Source organism: Mastomys coucha, chromosome X (genome assembly GCF_008632895.1).
Source record: "Mastomys coucha isolate ucsf_1 chromosome X, UCSF_Mcou_1, whole genome shotgun sequence".
Lineage (NCBI taxonomy): Eukaryota > Metazoa > Chordata > Mammalia > Rodentia > Muridae > Mastomys > Mastomys coucha.
In genome coordinates this window covers 1,961,395-1,985,514 of record NC_045030.1, presented here as the reverse complement: position 1 = coordinate 1,985,514, position 24,120 = coordinate 1,961,395, and the positions used below count along the sequence as shown (strand labels likewise).

Genomic DNA, 24,120 nt, shown 5'->3' with positions numbered 1-24,120 from the left:
TTTTTTTTTTTGTCTGAGAGAGTCTCACTATATATCTTTAGCTGGTCTTGCACCTTCTATCCTAGCTCTACCTCTGGAATGCTAGGATTATAAGTGTGTGCCACCACATCTGGCTTCCACTTTTTATTTTATATATGTGTATATATATATATATATATATATATATATATATATATGCACACACATACACACATATATAGACAGGGTTTCTCTGTGTAGTCTTGGCTATCCTGGAGCTCAGTGTATAGACCACGCTGGGCTCAAATTCATAGAGATCCACCTACCTCTGCCTCCCAAGTTCTGGGATTAAAGGCGTGCATCACCACACCAAGCTTTCTATTTTACTTTAAAAAATGATTGCTTGGTTGGTTGGTTATTTATTTAGGCGGGCTCTCACTCTGTAATACAGGCTAATCTAAAATTTACTATGTAGCACAGAATGGGCTCAACCTCCCAAGGGCTGAGATTACTGCCAAATCAGCTTGGATTTTATTTCAGGTGTATGGAAGTTTTGCCTGCATGCATGTCAGGGCATCACGTGTGTGCCTGGTACCTGTGGAAGGCAGAAAAGTGCATTGGACCCATTGGAACTGGAGTTAGAGATAGTCTTGAGCTACTCTATGGGTGCCAAACTCTAGCCCCCTAAAAGAGCAGCAAGCTCTCTTAATCCCTGAGCTATCTCTCCAGTTCCCCAACCCCACTTTATTTTAAAATTTGCATTTCCTTATTTGGTTATATTAATATCTGATTTGTATGTGTGTGATGTGTATACACATGCTGGGTACTGGGATTAAGGGCCTGTGCTATCATGCACAGCATTTTGGGTAATTCTGTCTCCACCTAGGTGGGATTACACTGGGATTATAGATTTGCAGTACTGCATCTGGTGCGGGTGCTGGCATCTAAACTCAGGTCCTTTTTTTTGTCAGGGGTGTTCAAGACAGGGTTTCTCTGTGTAGCTCTGGCTGTCCTGCGACTAGCTTTATACACCAGGCTGGCTTCCAGCTCCCAGAGATCCCGGATGCCTCTGCCTCCCGAGTGCCGGGATTAAAGGTGTGCGCCACCACCACCCAGCAAAACTCAAGCCCTTAGACTTGTATGGTGATCACTCTTCCCACTGAGGTTTCTCCCCAACTCTGTTTCTTTGTATTTTAGAAGAGTCAGGGTCTCTCTGTGTTGGCCAGGCTGGTTTTGAAATCGAGGGTTCAAGTAATTCTCCTTCAGCCACTCCAGTAGCCAGGAGTATGGGTGCATACCACTGTGTCCAGTAAGGTCAGTGCTTTTGAGAAGGGCACCACCCTGTAGTCAAGTGCAGGCTCTGGTGGAACTCTATAAAGCAGCATCTTACTTAGAGTATAGGCATGAGCATGCTATAAAGCCATAGATGCTGGGGCTGGGGGTGAGCAAGGGCTGAATTAGGATCCCCTAGCATCCAATTGTGAGTTTAGGAACATCAACTAAATCTACCTGACCTTGGTTGTCCTCATTTGTGCATTAGGATGATAGTGGTAGCTACCTTAGTTATAGTATAAGACTCGAATAAGTTCATATCAGCCTGAGGCTGGGTATGTGGTATGTGTGGTCACACAGGACCGCTTTGTTTGATGTTCTGAGCTTATCTTGAAATTTGAACATAAGGCCCTCCATTTTTCTTTTGGCAATGGTCCCTGTGAGTTCTGCTGCTAGTGCATTGGGGTCACTGCCTTCTGTATGTGCCTATTTACTGTTGCCCAGAAAAGGCAGAATCATGATGTTTTGGAGCGCATCAGGTCAGAGGGTTTGTAAGTAGAGTAGGCGTGTCTTCGGATGTGGCATATTAATGAAGTGAGAATGGTCTGTACAGGGTAGGGCTTGCATGTGAGAAGAGGACACTTGGTCCTTAAGGGCTCCTGTCCTGCCCCTCAGCAATTGAAGTCTGCTGCCTCTGGACTTGGGGTACTCACCACAGATGGAGCCTTTGCCAGTGCCATCTTCCCAGCCAGGTGGGCCTGCATAGCTCCCAGCTTCTCCTTTTCTAGCTCCAGCTGTGGGGATAGTCGTTCTTAGCCACACTTTGGACTGTGCTAAGGCCTTGCCCCAGATGGTCCTCCCTCACTTCCTTCTTTCCCTCAGCCACACCGCACGGGCATTACCTGCTGCTCCAGAGACTGCACCACTTCTCTCTGGAGGAGGCACTGGGCCTTGCCCTTCTCATCCAGGAGGTGATCTGCTTGGCAGTGCCTGAGCAAGGAGAAGGAAGATTCCATGTAGCTGACCATGGTGGGTCAGGCCTCCTGGCTTGGTGTGCCAGTTAGGGGCTGCCTAGACCTTTTGGGAGATTTCGCTATGCTCAGTGATGCCCCCCACCCCTGCCTTAAACACTTGCTCTTCAGCAGCTACTGCCTCCCAGGCCTAAGCTTATTTACCCCTTGAGCCTGGCCAAAGTGCTGGGGATGACATTAGAAAGGAGGTATGCAGGGAAATGGCATTTCAGGTGGCAGGCACAGCCTATGCAATGCCTGGCCACGTAGGACATGCATCCTTGACAAGAGTTAGGGATGATTAGCAGATACAGAAGGGGAGGGACGGCAGATAGAAAGCAGAAGGGCAAGAGCTCTAGTCATCTAGAAGAACAGAAATGTGAGGATCACTAATGTGTTTCGTGTGAGGGGGAAGCAGGACAAAGCAGTTAGGCGTGTGGGTTCTGGAGCCTGGCTGCCTGTGTTAATGTTCAAGATCCATCACTTAGGACCTTCAAGATTCATCACTTAGGACCTGTGTGAGCTTGATTGACCCTTAATTCTCTGTGGCCTTAGATCCTTCTGCATGTAAAATGAAGGTAACTATCAGCACATACCTTTATTATTATGACTCTTCGTACATGTGAGGTAACCTGGGCCTAGGGACCAGTAGCTTACCCAAGATCACAGAGCCAGGGAGGGATGGAGTCTCAACCTTTACAATTCTTATCATCCACTGAGAGGATGGTGAGTTGAGACATGCAGCCCAGATCTTTGCTCAGACAGCAGAACTCTGTGGGTAGGGTCCGGCTACTCACTTGAGAAACTCTTCTGGCTCCTCGAAGACCTTCTCACAACCAGGCCACTTGCAGACTCCATTTGCTAGCAGTGGGTAGGATCCTTGTGGTGCAGCCAAAAGGTTGCTGGGGGGTGGGAGAATATGTGCAGAGGAATAGGTATGGGGTGGGGGTGGGGTGGCGGTGTTTCTTGCCAGCCCTGCCAACTCACCTGTCTTTCCTGGGTGTACCCGAGCGAGGGAAGGTGCAGAGTAGAGCTGGCTCCCTGGACACCCATTCCAGACTGGCCACATTGATTCCTGTGGGTAGAGACAGGGCACTTCTGGAGCTGCAGGCCAGACTCTACAACTTGTCCCAGCAGGCCCCTCCTCTTCCTGAGCCTCGAAGACTCTATCTCATAGGACTCTGCTGTTCCCACAGTCAAGGGCTTCTGACATAGCAGTCTAAAGATGGCCATTGGTAAGTGATGGCATTTTCACTAATAATAGCGATTTGTGATTTTTTTTACATTCTCTGTCTTCAAGGTTCTAAGCCTGACATTTTTTGGAAGTTGGAGTTTCCATGACTCTTAAGACCCTTCTATACACCTCCATAGGGCTATAATTCAGAAAAGTTTACATTGCGTATGTTCAAAGATTAGAGAACTCAGAGATATTGTGAAGGTGTTACCAGGTGGCAGGCCAGGCCGGGCCTTGAGGGAGAAGACCCCAGTGGTAGCAGAAGGCGGTGGGAGGCTGATCATGGCTGGGTTGTCCAGTGGACGCACTTGTAGCACAGGGGTCTGGGCATGGGCATCCACAGTGGAGAGCTGAGGAAGACGTATTGACTGTGGCTCAGCCGGGCTTGGGGCTCTGCTCCATAGCTGTCCTGTTTGTTCCCTCCTCCCAGCCTGTTCAGATTCTATACCTGATGCATGAAGTGTGGTCTGTCCTGGAGAAGTGCCTGCAGATGGGGTGAGGGACCTAGTCGGGTCCCAGACGGTGCCACCATGACTAGCGGCACTGTAGGCAGCTGGAGGGAGAAGGGAGATGCTATGAGATGCCATGAGCCTCATTTTCATAGTTCTGCATCTCACTCATCAGCGCTTCACTAAAGTACCACATGGTAGGAGCTATGGACATATCCAGTTCACATGTGGGATCTGAGGCTCCTGAAGACTGCATTCATCAAGGTCAAACAGTTACAAGGGGTAGAGCTGGCCCCAACACTGTTACTTTACCTTCTTGGGCCCCAGCCATCTCCTCTTGTCACAGTGGGATGAGGATTACATGGCTGTGCCCATGGGATCATAATAAGGTCTCCTATCAGGACAAAGATTAGGAGGGGTGGGGAAAGCCTTGATGAAGCCTGGAGAGTGGGGATTTTCTTGGCCCTGCAATATCTGCATAATTCAGACTTGCCTGGGACCCATAAACCACTTCCTGTGCCCCAGCCAGCCCCCCCTCCTGCCACATGCCACAGTAAAGGTCGACACCTATAGGCCCAAGTACCCCACCCTGCTTGCCTCATTCTGGGCCCCGGCCCGGGCCTCACCTGCAGCTGTGATGGAGGCAGGGGGTTCAAGGAGGAAGAGGTGTGGGCCCCACTTCGCAGGTCCCGGCCTTGGAAGGGTCCCCCAGGACCCCTGGTCCCTAGGAGTTCTGAGCCCTTGGGTACAGTCTTCCAGCTTGGCAAGACTCCTGGAGATGGGCCAAGGGCCAAGGAAGGAGCCATAGGCTTGGCTGGCCTGGGGTTGGGCATTGGGTTCTTGTCAGAGGCAGGCTGCAGGGACAACAGTGGAGTGGAGACACATGCATTCCAGGGGTGGTGCAAGAAGCATTACAGATAGCCTCTGGTCAGAGTAGGTGTTGGCTGGGACCTGTCTCCAAGGGCCCCATAACTATACCTCTGGTCTGTCTTATACGTATACTCTACCCTCATAGCAGGAATACAGATTGATGGATATATCCCATATATGCACATGCCCAGCACCTCACTCGCTTCTATATACCACATAGCCCTGTCGTGAATGTGGGAGAATGGGGAGTTGGTTTGTGGGGCCTTAGCCCTCCAGTACCCCGTGCACTTTGCACAGGCCACATAGTCTTTGCTGATTCTGCTGGGGCTTGTCTTGGACTTTCTTCTCATCATTTTATTCCAGTGACTTGGGCATGGCCTCAAGATTCAGCTGGATGCCATGAGCAGGAAGGCTCCAGGGAACTGTACTAGTAGGAAGTCTACTGCGATAGTGAGGCGAGTGGTGTTGCTGCTACCAACCTGGATAATGGCAGAGGAGCTACTGAGACGTGGCTGCCTTCCAATTCTCGTTTGAAGGCAGAGTCAGGAGAAGTTGCTGGGAGCTTGGATAGAGGAGATGAGAGAAAGGGTCAAGATGACGTCTAGGTTTTTGGCAGCTATGACAGTGGGAATTACCAGAGATGGAGGAACAGAGTTTGCAGTGATAGTTGGATGTGGCTAGATGCAAAGGTAAGCAGTAGATGCAGGGCAGATTTGCAGGTAGAAAGCTGAATTCAGCACTGCAGAGCTCAAGGCCACAGCATGGGCCTGTCTTCTCTGGGCTTTTGTCTGGCATGGAGTTGGCATGGCAGGTGCCAGAAAAAAAGAGGGATAGGGTTGCTTGACCCAGGGTCCCTGGGAGCTCCTCAAACTAGCCCCAACCTCTGCCCTTCAAGCTTATAAGTCCACTTCTTCCCTTAAATATACTGTAGTCTTCTGATTTCCTCCTCAAAGCCCTACACAGGGACCCAGGTCCCTGTGCTGAGCCACAGTACCTTACAGTCCCTTAAAAGTGTGGCTTTCGTTTTTCAGGGTCCTATACTTCCAGTCAGAGAAGGAACCAGATCTTGAACTGACTAGAGAATTCTACACCCTTATTTTAATTAAAAGGATAGCCAGGTTCAGAATTCTATAGTCTTCTCATAGCCTGGGACCTCCTTTTCATTTTAGATAGGGTCTCTTGTAGCCTGGGCTAGCCTGGAATTCACTATATACCCAGGCTGTCCCTGAATCCTTGCTTCTGCCGTCTGAGTACTGGGACTACAGGCCACAATTTCAGGCTGATATTGCTTCATCTTTCTGTAGGAAGTATATATATCCACATTTTCTGTGCTCTGTATATGTGTGCATGTGAATATGTCATTCTCCGTTCTACTGTACTACATGGGTTGGGCACATAGCTTCTGAAAACAGCCCGGGGGAAGAAGAATGGAAGGGTTTTGGAAGGCAATTGCATCTTCTTTGCTATCATGTCTGGGGCTCACCAGAGTTGAGAGATTAGTTGAGAGATTGAGGACCTACGTATTAAGACTAGTGTGTCATGAGCTAAAACATTAGCATGAAAAGAGGAGTCTGGGTCTGTGGAGGCTGAGACTGGCTTCCTAGAACCATGATGCAATGAGCTGAAAGACTGAAGGCAGGCAGCTATGAGGTGATGCTTCTCCAAGAAAGAACAGCAAAGGAAAGCATCAGAAATGAGAAGAAGGCCAGGACTTACAGGAGGAATCAACCCTGCTGACATTTTCATCTTGGTCTTATAGCCTCCAGAACTCTAACATGATCATTCTATGTTATGTAAGTCACCCAGTTTGTGATACTTCATTACAGTAGCCCAAGCAAATTTGTATCAAGTTTGGTGAGTAGAATTTTCCACTATATTGGCTTAACCCACATGGCTGGACCATGGTCACTTTTGAAGTGCTCTGTATATTTGGTCGGAACTTATAAGAACTCTCCTCCTTAAATACATCTGGAGCTGGTGTGACTGTGTGAAGCATCACAGAGTACATTCTCAGAAAGGGGACCTGAATTGGATATGGTCTGTCTAGTGGTACTAGGGACCTGGAGGGCTGGGCTGGCCAGCCAGCTTCCTGCACTGTCTGTTGGGGCGTTCCTGTTTGACTGTTTCTTAGAAGCTGTATGGAGGTTGTTTCTGGGACTTAGAATATGTTTTCCTATCGGGGTCTACATCTGGGCCCTGTTGTTACAACCCCAACTTGGCCAGATTTTTCTGCCATTGACGTCATGGCGGCCGGATGCATTGGGCTTCATCGGCAACAAGGAGGAAGAGAAGGGGGCAGATAACCCACCCCACAGGTTTCGTTCCGAGAAGTGGCTAGTCTATCCTGTAGCCGGATAGGCCCAGGTAGGGTGATGTGGGTGCTAGCGGATGTGGTAGGTGACGTCCATCTGGCTACCATGCAAACCCCAAGTTCTATAGATTATGTCTTTCTTGGATGTCAGAGGGGCCCAAGGTTGGATGCTTGGTGAGGCCTCATGGATACTGAGACCCCTTTGAGTCTTCAAATGCTATAGTAACAGAAACTCAGGACTGTAGGATATCATTTCTCAAGGCCAACGGATTTCAGAATCTCAAGAACACAGACTCTGTAGGGTGCATGGATCCACCTTCTCACTGTGTGGATCGATGTCACAGAGCCCAAAGAAATGGGAACCACCTAAAGCCAAGGAAGCTTAAAACTCCATAAGGCTTCTCGCTGAGTCTGGAATGTCGGCAAGTTCTCCTCAGTTTCCCTCCTGTCCTCAGTTAAGACAGAGGATTGGAAAACCCTCTACTGTCCTGATGTGGGGCCAGGCTTGGCCCTCCTCGGACAGAGGGGCCTTCCTGTCCATCTCTGAGCCCAGTTTGCCCTTCTAGACTGGGAAGAGTATGGGATGGAGGAAGGCCGGGGTCATTCTGTCCTCCTTTCTAATTTGGGAAAGTAACAGGAGCCATCTTGTAAAGTTAGTACATACAAAATGCTGAGCAAATGTCAGTGACTGATAAATCGCCACTTACATATGGCTCTAGACCCGCTCTCCTGGTCTAGAACAACTTTCCCCAAATCATAACATTCTTCCAGATACAGGGACAAGAGGAAGACCTTTGGCCTGGCCCTCATGGAAAGAGCACACCACCAGGCTTTTTTGGAAGGCTCCAGAATGGTGGTCCCAAGGAACCCAGTATGAACTCTGAGGGTTCATACTTAAACTGATATTTCTCCATCGTTACTAGTATTCTTTGGTCAGCTAGGACTTCTGACTCATGGGGCCCAGAACTTCACACAGGCCAGAGCTTGTGAGATTTGGCCCCATGCCATGATTATGGACCGTCCTGTGCAAATCTGGATCCAACTCATGAGAATGTAGAAGAGGGAATGGCACCTCAGGTCTCCTGTTAACTGCCTCCTGGGTACTGAGAGGTAAACTGAGGCCTACAGTGGGGAATTATTAAGAGTCAAGGTCCCTCTGAGACTTCTGAGATCTGCTCTTGGATTTAACTCTTGACACATCTCTGGGAGGCCTGGGAGGGGCTGCCCATTTCTGAGCCCAGTTTGCCCTTCTAGACTGGGGAGGGAAAAGTATGAGATGGAGGAATGTCAGAGTCTTTTCTGTCCTGTGGCTGGGGTAAATCTTACGGATATATATAGCCGTATGTATGTATGTATGTATGTATGTATGTATGTATGTATAATATATATATCATATGTGTGTGAATACAGATATAGAAGAGATACAGATAGAGATGTAGAGAGAAACATGAGATGGAATAGAATACAGAGAGAGAGACAATGAGAACAGTTTAGAGGAAGAGTGACAGAGAAAGAATGAACAAAAGCATGAACATGACAGAGAAAGACAGACATACACAGAGACATACATACATACACACACACATACATACATACACACACACATACATACACACACACACACACACACACACAGAGAGAGAGGGAGAGAGGACTGAAAATAATCACTGGCCTCTGGCTGGAGGATTGATGCCACTAGGTGCCAGAGACACCCATGGCTGGCATTGAATTGTTTTGCAAAGCAACATCAGAAAAATAGTGTGGGCTTTGTACAAGAATAAGCACTAAGGAGCATATCAGAGTAGAAAACCGTGGCATAGACTTATGCACAGAGGCAATGGAATTTGTGATGAACGCAACATTTCAACATGAGGAACAGTGCAGGACAGATTACCAAACAATTCTGAGACAATTAGGGGAAAATAAAGTGACTGGGTAGATAGCCCACTTTCCCACCAATACCTCTCTGCCCACTTGAAATGTCACTGTCATCAGATGCTCTAGAATAATTTCCAGATCCACTAAAGAGATACATTTTAATGTCTATCTATCATTGTTGTTTGGCCTTATGCTAAGCACCTACCATGATTAATAGATATAATCCTCAGAAAGATCTTCTGAGGTAGGCACTGTTAGAATCATCACAGTACATACGAAGAAATGGAGGTACAGAGAAGTTAAGTGCCTGGGTAAAATTCACACAGATGACTTGAGGTGAGGCTAGGTTGTTCCAGACAGTCTGGCTCCCATACCCACACTTTTGACCTCTACAGTAAATGGAAAAAATGAAGCCATAGAGGAGACTGGAAGCCAACATGGGGTGAACATTTATCTCATTTTCAGGTGCAAAAGACTTAAAACACAAAACCATACACAGAAGCCACATGAGAAAAGAGTAATCTGAATACATAAAAGACACGTGCATTAATTACAAAGCATAATAAATAGGAAAAAAGCAAGTGATCGCCAGGTATGGTGGCAAATGTCTTTTATCCCAGCTCTCGGGAGGCAGAGAAAGATGGATGGATCTTTGTGAGTTTGAGGTCAGCCTGGTCTACACAGTGAGTTTTAGGCCAGCCAGGGCTATAGAGTGAGACCTTGTCTTTTCAAAAGAAAAAAACACCCCCCCCCAAAAAAAGCACACAAATACAGCTGGAGAGATGGCTTCGTGGGTAAGAGCACTGCTGTTCTTCTAGAGGAGGTAGCTTCTCATTTTCAAGTGGCAAAAGACTTTTAAAACACATAGAAAGAAGCCACACAAGCACCAGCACCCACGTAACCATCTGTAATTCCAGTCTCATGGGATCCCACACCATCTTCTAGCCTCTGTAGGCACCAGGCACACATATGGTGCACATGCAGGAAAAACATGCATGCCCATAAACTAAGTAAATGAATACAGTTAAAATACACATACACACAAATGATGAATTTCAGGGAAATGTGTGCCATATACATATAGCCAATAGAAAGTTATTATCCTTCCCAAATTAAGAGCTATCGACAATTTTGAATAAGCATGAGCACTCTATTTGGACAAAGAATGCGATCATAGAACTCTAGCTCACAGAGTACAAATGGCCAGTAGTCATTAAAATATAAAATTTAACAGTATCATTTTTCTTATGATGGGGAAGGATTAAAAATGGTAACACACACCTAAAATTAGCTTGAATAGAAACAACAGAAAATAAGATAATGTTTTGGAAAAGCATTTTGTAGAGAGGGCACACCATTAAGATGCACACCCCTTCTTTCCCAGCTACTCCATTTTCAGAGTCCATGGAGTCAGGTGTAGATTTTTGGAATCAGAAGAAACCCAAATATCCCACCAACAGCACTTAATTCAGGCAATCAAAAAAAGTCAAGGTGATGTGAGGACAGTCACGGCAGACATAAAAGATCACGTGTTCATTATTTTATTATGCTACAAAAATGGTACTGCTTGAACAAAGCAGAAACAAACCCACTATATAGCACAATTCTAATTTGTTTAAAAATACAAACAGCAAACAATGAGAACTTAACATATAGTGCCACAGGACTAAGCCTTCGGAGACCAGCTCACCCTAGTCCTGAACTGCCTGCTCTCCTTGGACATGGATTCTGGTCAGTCATAGAGTCCTTTACTAAACTGTGGTTGACTGAAGGTGTTCTTGTATGTGACACAAGCAGAAGTTCAGTTAAATGCTAAGACTGACCTGACAGCTCACAAACCTCCTAAAACACACAGAACTGATACCCATTCTTGGAAAACAGGGCTCTTGAGCCATTATTATTAAGTGGCAGTGGTGTACAGATATCTCTGTTGGATACCAGGTGCAAAAGCAGCTGTAGGAAGGTGAGCCAAGAGTCACAGAGGTGGAGGAAAAATGGAATGTGGCTGGTCCAGGCTGGAAGAGATAGACAGGAATATAGTCAGAGCCTGGGAAAGAGACAGAGGCTGGGCACAGAAGGGAGAAAGACAGAGACAGGCAAAGAAGCAGAGTGAGACAGGAGAAGAAATGGAAGACAGCAGGAGGAAGAGAAACAAGAGATGCAGATCTAGTTTCTAGTTATAGCTGGACAACATTTTGAATTGTCTAAAGTTCTGGCATTCCTGGAGACCAGCACTTGGTAGGCATATGTTTAAAAAATCCTATCTGTGTATCAAACAATCACTGTACTTCTTTTTTTTGCCCCTGTCTAAGGACCAACTGCTCCACCTATCTGGCATTTAGAATGAATTGTATTAGTTTTAAAAGTCCTTACCTGGAGTGGCTGGGTGTTTCCCGCTGTACCGGAGGGCTCCTGACACCCACTCCCAATACTTCCCTGTCACTTTCTCCAGCAGAGCTGTGTCTGATTGGGGAGAGCAGGGACACTCACCTTGGTGAAGTGGACTGATAGAGAGGGATCAGCCTGGCTTGTGGGAAACTGCCACATTATCAAAAACAACTTTGCTTTTATACCGAGAAGAAAAACCACGGTGTGGAAGCCGCAGACCTCTCTCTTCTAATAATCCAATTTTTTTTGATGAGTGTGTGTGCTGATAATCGCAGGGTGGGGGGGTTCTTGTAGTTTTTTTTTTTCTTCGCTCTCTCGCTTTGTTATTCTTTTCTTATGAGACTTAAACGGAAATTTTGAAATTTTGGGTTTTTTCTCTGCCCTTTACAAGTCATCTGAAAATATGATTTCTTCCCCTCACCACAGAGGTAAAAGGTATCAATGAGATAACAGGGCTCATGAGAAACCACAATTTCTTAAACAAAAGTGTGTAGAGTCAGAAAAAAAAACTGAGGGAAAATAAGTCAAATCACAAAGGCATCCCTAGGCAGGTAGAGATACCATTCGGTGTGAGATGTTTGAGGAACGCTGGGTTGAACAGAAGAAGGGATCTTAAGCCTGCCACATGAATGGGAAGCAGCAAAGGGTGGGATGGGATAGTGCTTGGTCTCCAGAGGCTTCCTTCTGCTCTAAACCTCAGTATTTCCTTAAGGATCATTAATATGATCACCACCATTCATGCTGCCAAGGCTTGAGAGAGCTGGACACTCCTGTAGCCTTTCTTCCCATAGAAGGCAAGAGGCATGGAAGGCAATTCATGGAGAAAAAAGTGGGCTGTGCTCCCCCCACAAATTCACAGAATCAAAGAGTCTCAGAATTGCTGGCTCCCAGAATCTGCTGAGAGTCTCTGAGTGAGGAGGAAAGTATCTCCACATCATGTTTATGCTTGAGCACCCTTGCCCAGCAGCCACCCACCTGGGAACAGCCCTCACGGCTGTTAATGCAGCCAGCATCACCAAGAAGGGCTAGGAGAAGAAAGGCTGGCCATGCAGCTCAGTGGCAGAGTGCTTGCTTAACATGCGCAAGGCTCTGGATTATTTTAAAAAACCACATACACAAAGCAGCCCCAGGTCCCTGTCCTGTCAGGAACAATATAACCATAGTCTGATGATTCTAAACTTTGTAACATTCTACTCTGAAAAGCCCCAGTTTCACTCAGTATCACACACCAGTAATCCCAGCACCCCAGAAACCGAAGCAGAAGAATCAAGAGCTTAAGGCTGCTTGGGGCTATTTAGCCAGATTCTGTGTAAAAGACCACAAACAACAAGAGGAAAGAAAAGCTCCAATGTGCAAAGGTTTAGGATTCTAAATAGCTGCCATAATTTTGGTAGCCAACATTTATCTAGAATTTTCTACATTCTAGACAGAGCCGAACACTTCTCACAAACAGTTGTGTTCAGTCCTCACCCTTCAAGCTCCATCTCATCATGATTGTATTGCTATTAGACCGATGGGCAAAATGGAGGTGCAGCTTCCTTAAGATCACAAAGTTGGAAAATAGGGGTCCTTAGCATTGGGCTCTGAAGTGACCAGTTTTCCTGAAGCCAACAGTATTCTAGGAGTTCTAGGACTTGGAGACTCTTCTGGAGCTTGATGTTTGTGAGGTTTTAAGGTTTATATTCAAGATTTGGCAGCTGCATTTCCTCGATTTGGCACAAACCTGGTCCCTGTAACCACTGTTTAATACAGACCAGCTTCCACAGATTTTTCCTGACAAGGCAAGGCTAAGGCTTCCAGCCTTTGGTGTCCTGGCATCCTGCAGAGCTAAGAGTTCCAGGTATCCAACTGTATGGCCACCACAACCTCTTTGCAAGACTGGCTTCAGTCCTGAGGAAGAGAAAGTAGAAATAAGTTTTTATTCACATGATGTTAACCTAGCAAACAATTCCCACACTCCTTTGCTCTTTCCGTCATTTGCTACTTATTTTCCTTTTCCACTATCTTCTGAGCCCCCCCCCCCAAAAAAGAGAGTGACTTTCTTCATCTTAACTCACCTTTTTGGAAAAGACAAGACTGGAACTGATGGCCTGGCTTTATAAAGACAAGAGAGGAAAACAAAGTGAAAAAGTGAATAGAAAAAAACAAGACCTAAAAATACCAGCCAACAACAACAACAATTAAAAAAAAAAAAAAACCCTCAACCCTTCCTACCATTAGCTCAAAGCAAAACTTTCACTGGTTGGGGCTTCTAAGTTGGTGGGACACATCTAAGACCAAACATGGCCTGTGTGGTGGCTGGAAGCTAGGGGAGGTCCTGAGTTGAGAGGGAGGGAGGGACGGAGGTTGGATGTGGTCTTCTTACTTTGGAGGTCTGCAGGGATCCTAGGAGCTTAACAGTTGTGGTTGTGTGTGGGAGGGGATAGGGGAGGGGTGAAGAACATACCTAACAGGGAGTAATGGGCAGCTGACTGTAGCTATGCCCCAAAGTTAATGATCCCTGCTCCCTGTACACTTGTGCCCAACTAGTCCCTGTATCTTCTATGTCTCTGAGACAGTTCTAGTACATCTGTCTCTTTTTGGAATAGGTACTCATTTTCTCAGGGTCGATGGTTCAGTCTGCATCCTTCTTTATATCCTCGTCACTCTTCCTGCCACTCTGTGAGAAAGCTTGGTCATAGAGGTGACAGGATAAGTAAATGAGGGGTAAGTGACACAGGTTTCCAGGAGGCTGCTTGAATGGGGCCGTGGGTTCAGGGGGGTTTAGGTTACTGAAGCATAAAGCCAGGGTCTTCGCAGCATGGTGGCTAGGAGTCCACTTGTCAGAGGTGGTATCTCCTCTCCTCCGTTACTATATAGGCTCACGTAGGTTTCTGGGGAAGCGAACTGGGAGGGCTAGGAGTTGAAGAACTGGGGTGGTGGTGGTGTTGCAGGATTTAACAGGTCAGGGGGAATCCCCAGGGAAAGGGATCTTTGACAAAGAGCAGGCGCAGGTGAGGAAGAGACCAATAGGGAGATCTGCAGAACTGGAAGGGAAGGGTCAATGTGAATGTCCTTAGGTGAGTGTGTTGGATTTGTACAGGGTCAACAAGGAGTCTGGTGTGGTTGGAGTGGCGTGAGTGGGGGAGAACGGGATGTAAGGTCAGAGAGGGCTAGTTGGCTTGTGCCTTTTATGACATGGTGAAGGTTTGGCTTTTTCTCTAAGTGTAGAGGAAGCCAGAGGAGTGTTGGGAACTGTTAGATGGCTAAATATGGAATAGGGGGTAGAAATATGGAATGGAGACCAACCAGGGGGAGGTGATTGCAGTAGTCTTGGGGACTGGTATTGGTGCTGGTCCTGTTGATGGAGTGGTAGTGAAAAGGTGGATTTGGGATTTTAACAAATGATGCTAGAGATGGGGCCCATGCACTTGCTAGGAAGTGGTTTTTACCGCTGAGCTGCACCTAACCCTTTTTATTTTTGAGACAAGGTCACACTTGTAGCCTAGGCTTGGAATTCAGTGATCCTCCTGCCTCAGCCTCCTGAGTGCTGGGATTATAGGCATACATTACCATATCCTGCTTAGAAAATGCTTTGGATAGATAACCTGCAGGATGTGCTGAAGAATGAAACTCCGAGGGAAGACCAGGACACAGTTGATAACCTAAAATGGGCAGATGGAGTCCTGAGATCACTGGCTGCCTTGAACTTTCAGAGAAAAAAGTTCTACCTTCATTATGTCATTATTCTTCTGTTGCTTGTAGCTGGACATATTCCTTTTTTGACCCTGGTCACAGACAGGAGGAGCAGACAGACTGTGGGAGCCTTCCTGTTAGGGATGTTAGGAGAGTTAAATAAAAAGGCTCCCTGAATCTGGCATATGACAGAGAGTAAGTCCTAATAAGTTCGTAAATGGGATGGGGGATGTGTGAATGAACATGCTGGCAAACTCTACTCTATTCCCATAGGAAGTACAATCTCAGAGGGAGGAGAATGAAAAGAATTCACTAGATGAGAAAATCAGATAGGACAGCACCCTGAGCAGAGGAGACGGGGAAAAGGGGTGGGGGAAGAAAGCCACTGTGGGGTGCAAAGTGTCAGAATGAGCAAGAAGGGCAGGACTCTGATCTGAACGGACATTAGCTGATAAGCTTGTGATCTCATACTGTCAGAGTCAATGTGTGCTAAGTGTGGGTTGGAAAAAGCTAATTCTTCAAAAAAAAGTTCTATTTCCTATTTTGTGATTGATTAATGCAATGGTGCCAAGTCCTGAAGAACATCAATGCTCAACTGGGGACTTTAAGGAACAGTCAAGAATGTTCTTGGCTAGTTGCACTGGTCACAAAAAGGCTGGGAGGTGTGTGGTGGTGGTGTTGGGCCGGCAGGACACACCCAGTAACTAATAGGAGAACTGTTTTGCTTTGGTCTCACAATACAGTGCAGTCTGGGCTTTTGGGGGCTCTGGGAATTCTTGGTTCCATGGGGAGTCATGGAAGATTAGGGAAAGGTAAAGCCATCCCCCAGAGGCCTGGTCTTATTGGCTGACTGAATTCTGATTCTCTACTCAATTACTCAATAGTTCAGGCTCAGCCTATGTACCTTCTTCCAATTTAACCTATTTGTTGGCTACTCATGCTTTCCTTCACAGCACCTATACTACCATCTTTGGGTGTGCTTTCCCATCTTGCCTCAAAGTTTCCTTCCGGCTAATCCCATACTGGCACTGTCCTTTGAAATATTACAGCCTTCACCTTGGCTCCCCATCTCTTTCTCTCTCCCACCTTCACTCCTCACATGCCCTAGTGCTCCCCCCACCCCCGCTACAGCCCCGCCTCCGTGTCTGCTCACACACAGCCTTCTAGCCTCCGTTCAGTGTCTGTATTGGCTAGATCCACCCTGTTACCGCCTCTTGAAGCCATAGTGTGCGCTCATAAGACTCCCCATTGGCTCATTGCAACCATTATCGTCATTCTGTCTCTACATCATTCGCGTGCAGTTCTCCATTGGCTGTTCTTTTTATCTTTCTTACGTCTCACCGCCTACACAACCTGCGGATCTCCCAGTTTTTGGACCTCTGGGTTCGCTCCCCGTTGCCCCCATCGCCTGTAGCCATTTCATCTTCCCTCTGCTCACCATGCGGCTCGTGCTCAGACTTTCCCACTGATTGTCATACTTCTGCTAGCTACCTCTCCGATCCCGCATTAACCTCACTCGGGCCTCTCCATTGATTCCCTTATCATCCCGCCTTCCATACCGCCCACGCGCGGGCGTCCTCATTGGTTGCTAGCTTCTCCTGCTTGTCAATCACCGCTACGTCACTCCCGCGTGGCTGTCCATTGGCTGTTGGCCGTACCTGTCTTTCTCTCGCCGCCTACGCTCCACTGGAGCCCCAACCCCCCCGTTCCGGCTTTCTCATTGGCTGCCCGCCTTTTCAGGCCCTGCCCCCGCCGGTGCCACCGCCGGTGCCGTCGGTGCCGCCGCCGCCGCCGCCGATATGGCGCGCACGGCCCCTGTGGAGCCACCGCTGCGGCATCCCGCGCCCCCGTCGCCGGTTGCGGGAGAGCCCCGCGCCTCGGTTGAGGCGGCGGTGGCCCCGCGGAGGGTGCTGTTCGCTGACGAGGCCCTGGGGCTGCCTCTGGCGCAGCTACGCCGCTACCGGCCGTGGGGCGGGCCCGGGGCGGGCAAGATGGCGGCAGCTACCGGGCAAGATGGCGGCGGTGGCGGGGCTGATGAGGACGACGATGGCGAGGATGGGGATGAAGGGGAGGAGGAAGAGGAGGCTTTTCCCGATCCCTCTCCTCTGTGCCCCGTTCCCGCTGGCGGGGGGTTTTACCTGGTGCCCACATTTTCGTTGCCGCCCGCGCCAGGCCGTCTGGAGCGGTTGGGGCGCGTGATGGTGGAGTTGGAGGCGCTGCTGCCGCCTCCTGGAGCGGTTCCCGGGGGTTCCGGGGTGTGGGTGCCTGGGGGGCGCCCGCCAGTGGTGCGCGGGTTGGTGCGCGTGCTGAACCGCTCCTTCGAGAAGGCGGTGCACGTGCGGGCCTCACACGACGGCTGGGCTACCTTCTGCGACCACCCAGCCCGCTATGTCCCACGCAGCCCGCCTGGGGCAGGAGTGGGAGGAACAGGGGCAGGAGATCCCCTCCTGGAACCGGGTCTAGGCCTGGGCCCTGGCCAGATGTCTGCCTCCTCACCCGACGACGGTGGCCGCACTGACCGCTTTGCCTTCCAGCTGCCCTTTGCTGAGGGCGCGGGCGATGGGGCGCGCCTTGACTTCGTGGTGCGCTATGAGACCCCCGAGGGCACTTTCTGGGCCAACAACCATGGCCGCAACTACACTGTCCTGCTCCGGATCGCACCCGCTCCCACACCCACTGATGCCGAAGGGCTGCCCCAGCAGCAGCAGCTGCAGCAGCTGGAGCCACAGCCTGAGTGCCAGGGTCCTGTGGAGGCTGAGGCCAGGCAGCTGAAGAGCTGCATGAAGCCGGTGAGGCGCAGGTAATGTCTGCCAGCGCCACCTCCACCAACACAGGGCTGGATGTAGAATGGAGGACAAGCCTCCCATCCCAGAAGTTCTCCCTCCCCCAGGCCTGCTCTCCAAGACAGGCAGGAGGGTGTATTCCGTCAAAGAGTAGTGGAGGCCAAACATGTGCTAGGCACTGTTTTAAATACTGGGGTATCATCCATTTATTGAGTTCCACTATAAGGCCCTGAACAAGACAGACACCTTCCCTGTCCCCAACCATCCCGAAAGGCTCCTCTGGGAAACAGAATGCAAAAGCAAACAAGCAGATAAGATAAATAGGGCTAAGGTTAGTGCTGAGAGGAAAATACTGTAAGGCTCTGGAGGGAGTGGCTGCTGCAGACGTGTTAAGGGTGAGCTCTTGTGAAGAGTCCCAGACGGTGATAACGAAGAGTTATGGACGAGCGAGTTGGTAGAATTTGGACCAGGTAGGATTCTTTCTGAGGAGGTGGCATTTTAACATGAGTTTGGAGTGGTACGGAGCAGTGATGTACATACATGGAAGGAAGATGTAGATAGTGGTAACAGCAGATTCAGAGGTCTTGAGGTGGTTACGGGTTTGGTATGAATGTCAGCCAGTGTGCTGGAGTGGAGAGAACATGCGCTGCGAAGGTGTGGACTAAGGGTCTCCCAGTGTGGGGAGTCGAATCTGATTCCTATCTGCCACAGCAGGAAGCCAGAGTTAGAGAAACTGGTTGAGGAAGTGGTGGTACTTGGCTTTTTAGTTTCAACCATTTCTGGCTTTGAAGTCTGTGCACACTTTTTTTTTTTAACTGCTCCTCTGATAGTCTGAGGCCTCCTATGGAGTTTAGGGAGTGAGGCTATATTCTCACATAAAAATATTAGCCTTGGCAGAGACGGAAACAGATGAGAAGCGGACTTGAAGCTCACATCGCATTTTTTTTTTTTTGCACACCTCTTATAAACTGACTGATAAAATGCTTTTCTAGGTCTTTACCAGGGCTATACATTTGTCAAGGGCAATAGCCAAGCCTGATGCCCGGGGTCTGTTAGATTCCCTATGAAATGCATACATACATTTTCCTGTTCCTATGAGAAATGGAAATGGGAGGTTACTCTTTTGGACCTTGGAAGCTGCATGATGGAGCAGGGTGCTGTGGGATCTGTTGGTTGTGGTAAGGGCTTAGGCTCTTCGTGGATGGACCTTGAAGCATTAAGAACTTGGATTCTGCCATTAGATTACCTGGGTTCAAACCCTAAGCCTGCCACTTTCTAGTGTGACCATATCCAATTCTTAACCGCATCGTGCCGTAAATAACTACCCTCATCTGTAAAACAGGTAATTGTGGCACATACCGCACAGGATGAGTAGAAGCGCTCAGCCTTGAGCCTAGTTCAAAGTAATGCCATAGTGGTGTTAATTAGCATTAATGCTTAGATGCTCAAGTACAGTCATGTATTCTTTTCCCAAACTCAGCTTTGTTGTGTGGTCTTGTCTCAGTTTTCTCATTTGTTAGAGAGGAATGGCTTTCCCACTGTGTGGTTGAATTGGATGCAGCACCCGTAGGCAAGGTAACTGAGGCGTAATTGTAGCTGTAAAAGGTCTGGTGGTCAGCATTTCCTGACCATCAAGAGAGGGAGGGACATTCTTCTCTCAAGGCAGCTGAATGTGCTGTTGATTGTAGGTGCTATATTGAGTCCTAGTTAATGGGAAATGGGGAGCTCAGAGAGGTGTTCCAGCTTGCTCAGACTCACTCAGTTAGTAAATAGCAAGGCCAGGGAGGCGATGTTAGGGACGCTAGTTTAAAAACAAATTCCGCATTTCACTGTGGAATCACTCTTAGCTCTTCCCCTTTTCCCCTTGTACCTGTTATGTGTGCTTCATGTTTTATTGAGATATATAGAAGTGGATGGTACTGACCCCGAGTGCATGGCTAAGAAGATTTACACACATATGTATGCACTTACGTGACCGCCACCCAGTTCCAGTGCCCCCAGAACCGCCTGCATTTCAATCATTTCTCATTCCATCGGCAGTTGTGGGAGCCCTTTCTGGAAGATAGGACAGTTGGGTACTGAAGTTTGGTCATTTTCAAGAATGTGAAAGGAAGGGAACAGACAAGTCAAACCCTTGCCGTGCCAAGGTGGGTGGAGAGGGTGTTTTTCTTTTAAAATACATGGGTGGTTTTAAGGAGAAATTGAAGTAGTTCATTTAGACAATTGTTTTGGTAGCTGGCCCCATGTTTGTGGTTCCCAACGTGACTTGAGATGTTATTTTAAGTGGGCAGATGGCTTTTTGATAGCTTCTTTATCTTTTGATCTCAGCTCTTGCAAAGGGGAGGCTGGTGTGCACTGCTAGATCAGCGATAAGGTTTTCTTTGTAGGTCGGTGGCTTTCCTAGCAAATACATTTCAACTTATTATTGTTTTAAGGCCTGTGTGCTGCTGCTGATTTGAAGTGCTGTTGAAGAACAGCTACCCCCTGTGATCTAGCCCTCTGGGGAAATGGTGGTGGACCTCAGGGGATACCCTTTCTTATCTGTGGGAGGCCTGCTGTAGAGGGCTTCAGAAATGTTGGCCGCAGGCCCACTGTGCAGCTGGCCCTTGTCAGCTGGGGTCAGAAGAGATGATTGGCAGCCATGAGGATACAGTCCTGAGGCTCAAATGGCTGCTTTCCCTGGGTTGCAGGACCAGGTTTTCAGAACCCAACAGGTTTAGAGAGAATCTATCAGCAGCATTTTTGGTAGGGCCTGTTATATGCTGAGCACAGTGCTAGAAACAAGCAGAGAAGGTACAGACTGGTTCTAAGATGCCCAGGGGCTTGTAGAGCCAGGTGGCAAGGCTTCTGTGAGGCTTTACCAAGTGACAGATGACTGAGCCCCTTCTCCTTGCTGGGCACTTTGCTGAGTATTTTTGTATAGTCTCATTTGTTCTCAACAGTGGTTTTTGTGAGCTAGATTACTTTAAAATCCCTCTTTTCTGGGTGAGCACAAAGGCTTTGAGTCCTTAGTGATTGGACTGATATAGGAAGGAGCCCTTCCGGTGTGTCTTGGCTTTACAGTCTGAGGAAGTATCCTATTCCTCTTAAAAATAAAGACGAACAAAAATCTGTCTGACCCTTAAACACCCTCACTGGTGCCTGCTTTGGCCTCTGCTAGCATCTAGTCCGGCTTTATATTGGTTTCTGCTCCCAAGATCTTGTTGCCACATCCCTTCTGTTACTCCTTCTGCTTTGGGGTTGTCGCTCATACTGTTTGTTTCACCAAGAATGTGTTTCCTGCACCCCTCAGATTCTCCTCAGAATCTCCTGGAGATTCCTCAGTTCTAAGAGGGTTTCTTCAGGGAAGTTTGTACAGCATAGCCTCTTGAAGTCCCCAGTTTTATTCATAGCACTGATCAGCAAATCAAGTTGGAAAATGCCACATAGGCTAGCATGTGAGCCTTAATCCCAAGTTAAGGGCCATCTTCCATCCTGCCCCTTTGTCCTGTGTGTCCTTTGATCCACCCTTGGCTCCTCTTTCATGGGATCCTTTCAAGTGTTCTTTACCTTTAGACTTTGCTTTTTGCTTTTTCAAACACAGTTGAGACCATAAGAATGAAATGCCTGCCCCTTAGAGCCCCCACGTCTGAACACCAATACCCCTCACATTGTAGGTGAGGAAGGGTCCCTTGTTCCCATTTCAGGCCAGTCCCTGTTCTTTGCTCCAGAGCTTCATTTTCTGCCATTTGCTTCAGAGTCTGCAACCATAAGCCCCCTTTGTCTTTCATCAGGCTTTTTTTCCAGTCCCTCTCACCTGGTCTCTCTCACCTGGCCTCTCTCACCTGGTCCTCTCTGTTGACCTAGCCTCAGGCCAGGGCCTCTGTCTTAATTGCTGAACCACCTTGCCCTTTGCTTCTGGTCAGTACTTGATGATCACCCTTGTCCCCCTCACCTGAAGAGTCAACAGCTTGCTTTATCTGCAGTTTTATTAGCCCCTGGCTTTGGCCACACTGAGGGTTTGTGGCTTTCTTCTTGAAAAGGCTAACTGCACCTACTCAGGTCCCTCTGGCTTTGGGACCATCCTCTATTTGCTTTCTTCAAAATCTCTGGCCCTTTCTCCTTGTTCTTTCAGCCTCAATTACTAAACTTGGTGCCTTTGCTTGACTGAGTCCTAAGTTTTCTCAAGCTTGTCTGTCTCCCACACAGTACTCCCAAACAACCTCTTGTTGCATAACCATGCATGCCCTGCACTTGTTTCCTAAGCATCCTTAAGCCCTTGCTGGTTTTAGTGTGTTCCAGGGCCTAGTGTTCTAGCATGTTCCTTCCTTTTCTAAAGGCACTGGCTTCCTTAGTAAGACCTTTATTAGGGGATTATTGGGGTGACTGCAATGCTAGATTGTAAGCTCCGTGAGGGGTAGGGACATGCTCTGCATTGGTGACCACTGTATTTTCACGGGCCTGCCTTAGTGCATGGCCTTAGTAGGTGCTCAATAAATATTTGTTGAAATAATGAGTTTGAGTATTTTTTCAAATGTCTCCACATCAAATTCTAAATTTCATTGTTGGGTTTGCTCACCAGTGTGTCTCCTGTCACTATCCCTGATGCACAGGTTTTAGGTATACCTGTAATGGAATGGGTAGCTAAGTTGGCGGCCTCATAGAAATGAGAACAATAGAGTTGAAACGGGGTTGGTTGGGTTGGGGATCATCTAAAGTGATCTGGAGAGAGGATTTCATGAGAAAGCGTCCCTTTGTTCTACAGAAAACTGGTAGGTCATCATGGTTAAGGTTGTGGGCTGGAGGCTGCACACCAAAGTGGCAGAGCAGGGATCTGAGCCTGTGTAGTTCTGCAGGTGCTCCATTTCAGAACTGTAGCACTAGGCTGCTGCATGGATCCTACAGCTGGGAATGGCTGGACAAATTGCTTCCTTTTTCAGAGCCCCAGTGTCATTCCGAAAGAATTAGTTTTAAGCACTTTATTTGTGCTTTGCATGTTTCCTCAGTTCATTCAGCAACTCACTGAAGTATTACTATCATTTCTTCCTTATAGATGAGGAGACTAGGGCACAAGAGGGGAGGTAATTTGTCCCGGGTCACACAGCTGGTATGTGGTAGAGCTGAGACTATTCAACATTGCATTTTCTGGCCATTTATTGAGATGCAAAATCAGTTTGCTAGCTTCCAACAAACATTGAAAAATGGTATAGGAAATAGCACAGCACATTTTGACATGCAGTAGAGGTAAGTATTAACTTTGAAGAGCAAGTGTTTAAGTTCTCAATGTGTGTGTGTCTGTATTTACTCATGTGAATGTACTGGCTTATGAGGTAAAATGGTTTTCTCACCCTGGGCTGTGGCCATAGGAGTGTCAGTGAGATGAAGCTTGAGGCATGGTAAGCTGCTCCACAGTGCGCAAGTCCTAGAGTTGAGGCTGACACTCAGAGGAGGCAGGACAGAGTCCTACATAACTTGATTTCACAGCCTGCTCACCCCCTTCAAAGCACATGACTTAAGGTGACCAGAGTTCCAAGTACCTTGAAGCAACTTTTGGAAGCCACCGCCCCCCCCCCCAAGCATCATCAGATTGTCTCCATGGGAGCTGGGCTGAGTGGTTCCCTTTGGGGCTCAGCATATAACCCAGTTTGGGCAAGCGCAGTTCTTTGAAACGGCGTGATGGGAGTGCTCATGGAGGACCCAGATGATGATAGTGGCGGGAGTATTACTGACTCTACTTTGCATTTCTCTTGGGGGCTTGTTAGCCCTCATTTGCTCATTCATTCTTTATCCCTGCTAACTCATCTTTCTGTTCTGTCTTGGCTGGCCTGGGCTGGGGCCGTTGCCACCACTTTCTGAAGTCTTATCCCTTGGTCTTCAGGTACTGTTTGAAGTCAAGTAGCTGTTGCGTTTCTTTATGGCAGGGAGAACTTTCATACCCAGCAGAGTGGTCCATTCTAGGTAAGATGGGCTGGACTCATTCACAAGTACTCAAAATAAGGCATGCCAACATATTCCCAGCATTGTGTTCTGGCCCACTGTGTGTTCACTGCCCCTGAGAGATGCTGCATGGCATTTGTGGGACAGGTGCCAAAAGAGCAGGTTTTGTTCTTGAAAACTAACTGTATGTACAGTTTTGTTCTTAATTTCCTTCCATTTTTCTAAGAACTGTTACTGATCGGTAAGTCTGTACACTTATACTCTCTTTCCTCATTTTGATTGCAGTCACAGCTGCTTCCAAAATTTTACTGTGAAAGACAGTTTAAATCTTTCTCTGTCTCTCTCTTTCTCTCTCTCTCTCTCTCTCTCTCTCTCT

At 47.9% G+C, this 24,120-nt stretch overlaps 2 protein-coding genes across 5 annotated transcripts in view; one reads left to right on the top strand and one right to left on the bottom strand.

Moving 5' to 3' along the window:
* The window catches only part of Foxp3 (forkhead box P3), a 16,540-nt gene extending 3,066 nt beyond the window's left edge, over positions 1-13,474 (bottom strand). The window contains exons 1-10 of one of the 3 annotated variants that reach the window (XM_031386971.1): positions 13,428-13,474; positions 12,841-13,260; positions 5,273-5,355; positions 4,550-4,777; positions 3,923-4,027; positions 3,686-3,824; positions 3,228-3,315; positions 3,038-3,142; positions 2,133-2,220; positions 1,944-2,024 (exon numbers count right to left, since the gene is read on the bottom strand). In XM_031386971.1, the coding sequence (XP_031242831.1) occupies positions 1,944-2,024; positions 2,133-2,220; positions 3,038-3,142; positions 3,228-3,315; positions 3,686-3,824; positions 3,923-4,027; positions 4,550-4,756 (813 nt within the window). In that variant the 5' untranslated portion in view covers positions 4,757-4,777; positions 5,273-5,355; positions 12,841-13,260; positions 13,428-13,474. Of the gene's footprint in view, positions 1-1,943; positions 2,025-2,132; positions 2,221-3,037; positions 3,143-3,227; positions 3,316-3,685; positions 3,825-3,922; positions 4,028-4,549; positions 4,778-5,272; positions 5,356-11,355; positions 11,633-12,840; positions 13,261-13,427 lie in introns of those variants that run through there. The other 2 variants (XM_031386824.1, XM_031386895.1) reach the window with 2 other exon arrangements.
* A 3,340-nt stretch (positions 13,475-16,814) lies between these two features.
* The window catches only part of Ppp1r3f (protein phosphatase 1 regulatory subunit 3F), a 15,887-nt gene continuing 8,581 nt past the window's right edge, over positions 16,815-24,120 (top strand). For both annotated transcript variants that reach the window (XM_031386488.1, XM_031386578.1), the window contains exon 1: positions 16,815-17,845. In XM_031386488.1, the coding sequence (XP_031242348.1) occupies positions 16,845-17,845 (1,001 nt within the window). In that variant the 5' untranslated portion in view covers positions 16,815-16,844. The remainder of the gene's footprint in view (positions 17,846-24,120) is intronic.